The sequence below is a fragment of the Orbicella faveolata genome, unplaced genomic scaffold, assembly GCF_042242905.1.
Source record: "Orbicella faveolata isolate gen_17 unplaced genomic scaffold, um_ofav_v1 contig_14, whole genome shotgun sequence".
In the NCBI taxonomy this organism is placed as follows: Eukaryota; Metazoa; Cnidaria; class Anthozoa; order Scleractinia; family Merulinidae; genus Orbicella; species Orbicella faveolata.
In genome coordinates, this window is record NW_028301541.1 from 6620478 (window position 1) to 6627732 (window position 7255).

General features: G+C 41.0%; 1 protein-coding gene across 1 annotated transcript; it reads left to right on the plus strand.

Moving 5' to 3' along the window:
- Positions 1-2020: 2020 nt before the first annotated feature.
- LOC149113767 (BTB/POZ domain-containing protein 6-like) lies at positions 2021-6517 on the plus strand. The gene has a single exon (XM_089286416.1). The coding sequence runs from the start codon at positions 2117-2119 to the stop codon at positions 3437-3439; it is 1323 nt and encodes a 440-aa protein (XP_089142542.1). The 5' UTR covers positions 2021-2116; the 3' UTR covers positions 3440-6517.
- The last annotated feature ends 738 nt before the right edge of the window (positions 6518-7255 follow it).

The window sequence follows — 7255 nt, forward strand, 5'->3', positions numbered from 1 at the left end:
AAATGTACGAGCGTTTCGTCGGGACAAAAAAGGTGGCCGTAATAACGAGTGACGTATTAACGAGGTAACCTTAAGGCGGGGTACCACTGTAATACTTTTACCTTAAACTGAAAGAGAAGCTTATAAAGAAGCTTAAAACTGCGCAGTGAAATTTAAAGAGTATTCTCTTAAACTGATAGAAAAAGGCCTGCAAAATCCTACAAGGGCGGGTTTGTTGTCATAAGTGTCCACACGCGATTGCGAACGTACTTTACAGGTTTGAATTGTTTATCTGAAAATTGGTATACTTTTATACGAAATAAACTAGCACCTCCATCGACTAGTACTAAGAGTGCGTTTGAAGCCGACTTCTAACCCCTGTCTATAGCTAAAATCGACATTATTTTTCTACGAACAACTGAAGTCTTAGAGATAGATATAATGACAAAGTCCAATATTGTCCGGTGTATTTAGTTTTCTTGTAAAGTCCCGGGGGGGGGGGGGACTCCCATATAAGCTCATATAAAAAGGACGAGGGCGCTCGTCGGAAATTTTGAAAAGAACCCCTAAGAGGTAGCAAGATCCTGTTTTGTGGGCGTGGCTTGAAATGTTTTTCACCCTAAGAGGTACTAATTCTAAAACAATACTATAGCCTGTCACTTTTTTTTTTTTTCGGTTCAGGGGACGGTTTCTCGAAAGCCCCGGAAACTTTTCGGGCCCGTAAAGCCATTTTTAGTCCATCTGTATCTAAAAACAAAGAAGTGTATACGCCTGAAACTTCTTGTACGAAGGGAACTTCTCTTCATATTTAGAATATGTGAATAAAACAGCTCTGTTATCGTAAGGTTGGAGATTTTGCTATGGCTTTACGGGCCCGAAAAGTTTCCGGGGCTTTCGAGAAACGGGTCCCAGTCCCCTTAAAGGTGTCGGCAAAGCTCTCGCTGTGGACCTTTTGAGGCTGAACACCCTAAGAGGTACCAAAACTGCATTTTTAGCCCCTGAAAGTTACGACGAACACCCCTGTCCTTTTTATTTGGGAGTCCACCCGGATGTAAAGTACGATTTGTTGATACGTTGCGTGACAGCGCTAGTTTCCATTGATTTATTAAAGTGTTTACATTTGCCTTCAAATTTTATGTTATTAAAACATTTTCAATGTAAAAGTATAATATTCTTTTATCGTAGTATTAATTCTAAGCTGGAAGCACGAGAACTTTCATCGGTGTTGTCTTGTGTTGTCTTTCCGCGCATGTCCGAGCAAAAATTGATGTCATAAAACGCGATCCTAGTGAAAAGAAAGGCACGCTGTCATGTTACAATTACCTATTTGAATAGCTTGGAGCTAATTAAGCTCATATCCAGCCTGAAAATGTCCAAAAATGTCTAAAAATGCCTTTTTGCCAAAAAGCTCAAGGTGTCAGTGGGCTAATCACGTGACCAAATTTTTTGTCATAAATTTGGGAAATGTATCCAACGTAAGCACATAAATGTCAGGAACGCCGCAAAAGTTGGATTTTAGGTTTTTATGTTGACCTTAGTTAGTATGTATTTTTAATCTTAGTTTTAGTTTTAATTAAATCTTGGTTATAGTCTTTGTTCCTACCTTTTTTTACTATTCTGTATTTTAGACTTTTAATACATTTTAAACTTTAATTTTTCAAAGGACCCTCCTGAAAACCACCTCTAGATGGCCTCCCTAGGCGGACTAGAGGCCTCCTCTTAAAATATCAATTTATTATTACACTATGTTATATTATGTCAATTACCTTGTCAAAATGAAGGACACGGTAGTAGGTGTCATAGATTTGTCAATCCGTTTAGGTTTCTTTTTGGCATCTTAGGATTAGTCAAGTTGATTTGAATGTAGCTTGACCAAAACGTATACAACCAAGGGTATGGTTCCTGTTTTCAAAGGTACGATTTTGGGCGAGATTTGTTTATGATGAGTTACTGTATCGAGCGGAATTACTGCGTGACACAAATCATGTTGTTGTGTGACAAGTAGCAACATGCGGTCGCAAATTGTCCAGCGGTAGTACTTCCCCATCTTATTCTTGTTCCTCTTTCGTTTTTGACAAGGAGGGAACTAGGAACATTGCTGTATCGCATAAAACTACGAAGATCAAGAAGAGCAACGATGACTGTTGTTGAAGAGAACTGGCAGTTGAAACGACCAACTATCGTGGAGAGAACCACGTTTATTTTCAACAACCAGCTACTGAGTGATGTGAAATTTGTTGTTCTCGCGTCGACTGGCGAAAGTGGAAGTAAGAAGGTGATCCCAGCTCACAAGTTTGTGCTTGCAATCAGCAGTCCTGTGTTCTTTGCCATGTTCTATGGTCAAATGGCAGAGACTAAAAACTCTATTGAACTGCCTGACTGTGAGTACGAGAGTCTGTTGGAGTTGTTTCGTTTCATGTACACGGACGAAGCGAATTTGAGCGGAAGTAATGTGATGCAAGTGCTGTACTTGGCCAACAAATATATGGTGCAATCACTCGCTGAGAAATGTAACGAATATCTGCGTCAAAATTTGAAAGCATCTAATGTGTTTTGCATTCTGCCACACGCTCAGAAATTTGAAGACAAAGATTTGGAAGATCGATGCTGGGAAGTGATCGAGAAGCACACAGAAGAAGCTGTGACGTCAGATGAATTTGTGACACTTGAGCGATCTCTAGTAGAGTCTGTTGTGAAGAGAGAACAGTTGAAAGTGAAAGAAGTGGAACTGTTCAAAGCTGTAGATCGCTGGGCCACAAAAGAATGTGAGAGGCGGGGGAAGACACCCGAAGGCGATGTGAAGAGAAGAATTCTGGGAGAAGAGATCGTGAAAGAGATAAGGTTTCCTTTGATATCACAGAAGGAATTTGCCTCTGTTGTGTTTGATTCTTACATTCTTTCTTTTCATGAGGTTGGCGACATGATGAAACATTACAGTAATGTTTTATCAACACCTTTGCCATACAAGCAAACTCCAAGGTTATATTGTCGTCAATTTTCCAGATTTAAAACTATTCATTCAATAGATGTTTCAGGAGGGTGGAATTACACCAGTTCTAACCCTGACCGTCTTCACTTTACTGTTAGCAAGCCTGTTATGTTACATGGAGTTCAGCATTTTGGCTCAAGTGGTGGTGAGTACACTGTTTCCACTGAAGTTAAAGATACCACAGAAGGCTCTATTCTAGTAAAGCAATCAGGATCCTACCTCTCAGAAAAAGCAGACACTGATTCTTACTATGGCTTTGATGTAGAATTTCACTGTCCAGTATCTTTGGTGGAAAATAAGGAATACGAGTTAGTGTCACTTATCAAGGGGCCTAAGTCATGGTTTGGAGAAGCAGGAGAAAAAACTGTGGACTGTCAAGGAGTGCAATTCACTTTCCGTTCTCCGAACGTTGGTAAAAGTAATGGGACCTCTCAGGAAACAGGCCAGTTCCCTGCTTTTCTTATCAGCTAAAGCCTTTCTTTCTTGGTCTTAGAAAGAAGCCTGGTCTATAACTTGTCCCGGGGGGGGGGGGGGGGGGCACTGCCATACATGGGCTATATAGGTATGTGCCGCTGTGAAGGGTATGGTTTTCAAGCAGTTTACTCTAGGATAGGGTATATATATAAATCAGAACGTTTGGGTCTAGATTAGGGTATCATTTTTCACAAAACTGACTGGCTGATTGAAAATTTTATCTAGAGTAAGGAAACCAGGAATTGCCACCCAAAAATTTAGAAAAATCAAATCGGCAATTTTAAATTTACACAAATCAGCCTCAACAGTGTCAATAGATGGGGGGATTTAGGATTTGGCAAACTTCAGCTGAACTAGCTCTGGTATAGGCTAAGGGTTCAAGGGTCCCAGCGGAACATCCCCACCCAGAAATTCCCAAAGTACCCACCCCCCCCCCCCCGGGTAACTTGTACACCGAGAGTCTTATGTTCAGGAAATCTGTATTGGAGCACTACTAAAAAACTTTGTTGGCAGGGTTTGTCTTCTTCCCAATGCTGGCAGAGGCTGGCTCCCAAAACCCTGATTTATTTACAATTATGCATAATTTGTTCATTTTTATACACCTTGAAAGATGGCATAATCAAAGAACTCAAATACTCTAAATATTGCCTTTGCCCCAGGGGAAACTCCCATATAAAAGGGACGGGGATGCTCATCAGAAATTTTCAAAGAAGTTCAAAGAGGTGCTAAGATCCTGCTTTGTGGGCATGGCTTTCAAAACAACACATTATCTCCTGTCATATTATTTTGGCCCAACACCCTAAGAGGTATGGCAAAAGCTCCTGCTGTGGACCTTTTGAGGCTGAACACTCTAAGAGATACCAAAACCACTTTACCCCCTAAACGGTGCAACAAGCAGCCCTGTCCTTTTTGTATGGGAGTTCCCCCAGGCACCTTTGGTCATAGTGGGACTTTTTTGCAGCCAAGCTTTTGTCTACAAGAGTGAAAGGACCATAATGAGGAAATCTGGAACAATATTGATGTAATAAAAGTGAATGTGATTGAGAAAATTCCTGCAATTCAGTTGGTAAACTTGAAACAATTGTTTAAAATTAGAGAAAGGTGCATCTTATTACCAAGCGCACCTTATAACCAGGAAAATATGGTACCTTACTTGTTAAGGGTACATGTAATATATAGATTTAGGCCAGCCTAAAAGCGTAGCTCCTGGGCCGGGTTGTTCAAGCCAAATAACCCAGGAAAAGGTAGAATTTTTATTTGAGTTTTCTAACTTTGCGTTGAGGTTTTCTGTAAATTGTTTGGCCTTCTGTTTTGAGTTTTAATAATCACTATCTACACAAAACGAAGCAGCAAAAAACATTTCTATAGAAGAAAAAGTAATAATTCGGTTAACTTGTAATCCTGGGTCAGCGTTAACCGGCCTCTGAACAATCCTGCCCTGATTTCAACAAGTTAACCTGAGATGAGCCCGCGATCCAATCGAAAACCAGCACTTGGTCAGCGGCCAACTTCAAAAAAACACACGACCTCGAGGGGCTGTGAACTTGAGCCCGCGATATGGTCACGTGATACTGGTCAGCGGATACCTCGTTTTGACAGGTGTCAATTGATCGTAACATGGATATCCAATATCAAAGAAGTACACGGTAAATAACGGCTGCATATCTCTCTCAACCTATTATTTGGAGTATGGCCGCCATGTTGCGCGACTCCGTCGTCGTCGTCGCCGTCGTGCGTACGAGCCCACGAGCAATACCGTTAGCCATGATAACCATGAGAAAATCAACTCATGGGTTTCCTTTTCTTTCGTATATGAGTATGGGGCTCCGCTTGGCGGCCCTTCGGGCCGCCGGAGCTCCGCTATGAAACACTGAAGGTGTAGCAGAATGCAACCTGAAGATGGCTGTGACAGAAAGTATTCTAGTATGAAGATAAATGTTAAGATTGTCACAATTTTATTTCAATCCAAAGTTAATTTAAGGAGGTCACTCCAAAAAACGTTTATTTTTTGTCAACGCTAACAAAAACCTGGCACTAAGTATGACCACTCACCGAAGTTTCAGCCTCTGAAGTGCAGGTTTTCCTTATGAAATTTGTCTCCAAAGAAGCCCAAAATTCAACAATGTTGCCGCCATTTTGAACAGTAATCAGCAGCCAGGCTGTGTTTCTGTGACGTCATTCCATCCAACAGATTTTGTCCAAATGGCTTCCAACAAGCCTTTTAACTACCACTCTGGGTTATGGCTGTTCTTGGGCCATATCATTTTGAGCCAAACATGCTCCAAACTCCAAAATGATAGCATTGAAGATAGTGAAGTGGATAATCGCTTCGAAAAAATACATTTTGCTGACCTTGTGAAGGATGCAAAGTCAGTTGCAGGTTTTTCACTTTCGTGCCAGTTTCAAGTCAGACAGAATGACGTCACATAAACATGGCCTGGCTGCCAAAACAGTTTCAAAATGGCGGCCTCTTAAGACGAATTTCTTCAGGATAGCGGGCACTTCAAAGGACGAAACTTCCATGAATAGAAAAGCTGAATGTTTACTTGCTATAGGCGAAGACAAAAAAGTAAGCTTCTTGGAGTGACCATCTCCTTTAAGTGTAGGGAGCACAAAAGGAAGAAGAAACAAGCCATCAGCAAGCCTTAGTTACAATATAGTTGTAATTAGTTAATGGAGTTACGTCACGGTTTGCGCATCTTGAAAAGTTAAGCCTAAATTTTTCAAGTTTGTCACTTGTAATCTGTGTTAATCATCTCCATTCTTAACCACCCTTGTTCCTTTATGGTTTATTATTATCTCTTTTGTTGTTTTTCTAGACGACATAGGCAACAAAAAATATGTGCTACTCGAACAACACTCGCCCTAGGCCGCGCGGTTAATAAACTGAAATGAGGGGGAAGGAAAAATTGTTTCGCAATTTCCATACGCATTTCAAGTTTAGCATACGGTACACACGAAGCGTGTAAGGTCTAAAGGAAAGGCTTAACCGATCTCAAGTTGTCATTCTTTCGCATTCGAAAGTGGCAATAAACTTAAAATAAAAAGCTGACCTACCTTTATTGGTTATAAAAATTCCTCTTTCATTTTCTTTGTTAGAACTCCACGCAGTTCTGACCTTGAGTCATTGCCATTCATGGTCGCTCCTGATAGTGCTGGAGCAAAGGGCACCAATAAACGTCCTAAGTTCAGCCCAGCGACGAGAAAAACAAATCTTAATGATGCAACGAAGCGTTAAGTTTTTCCTTCACTGTTCTCCCCCTTGCATACTGTAACATGTTCTGGTTTTATTTTCCAGGTGTCCTCCTGGGCAGACAACCAAGCCATCGTTGTTCTTTTCTTTAGCCTACTTCATCACATCATTAATGATAGGACTGAAATGGATTGAACCCAGGAGTATCAGTAGTTCGTATAGTGTGATCGTCCGGCTGAGGGTAGTTCTGAAAAGAACTGTTGTTAGTGACTGACGTTTCGACAAAGTGAGCCAAAGTCATGGCTTCAGATTCAAGCGAATACTGTTTGTCAGTCGATTGTGTTATAAGTCTGGTCCGTTGAAAGTGATTGGTCAGTTAAGCTGTGATGGTATTGGCTGTAAGACTCGTGTAAATTAATGATGTTTAGGCTAGCGCTTCTTTTAATTTGTAGTTTCCTTAACTAGTCACTCGACGATCCTACAGACTGCCCGTATTCTGAAGATACGCCTAAGGCAACGTTTCTGGACTGTCAAAGCCTCATAACACGTACGAGCCTTCCAGACCAAGATTTTCAGTCATACAATTGGCCTGAAAAAACATCGGATCTGTGTATACAGGC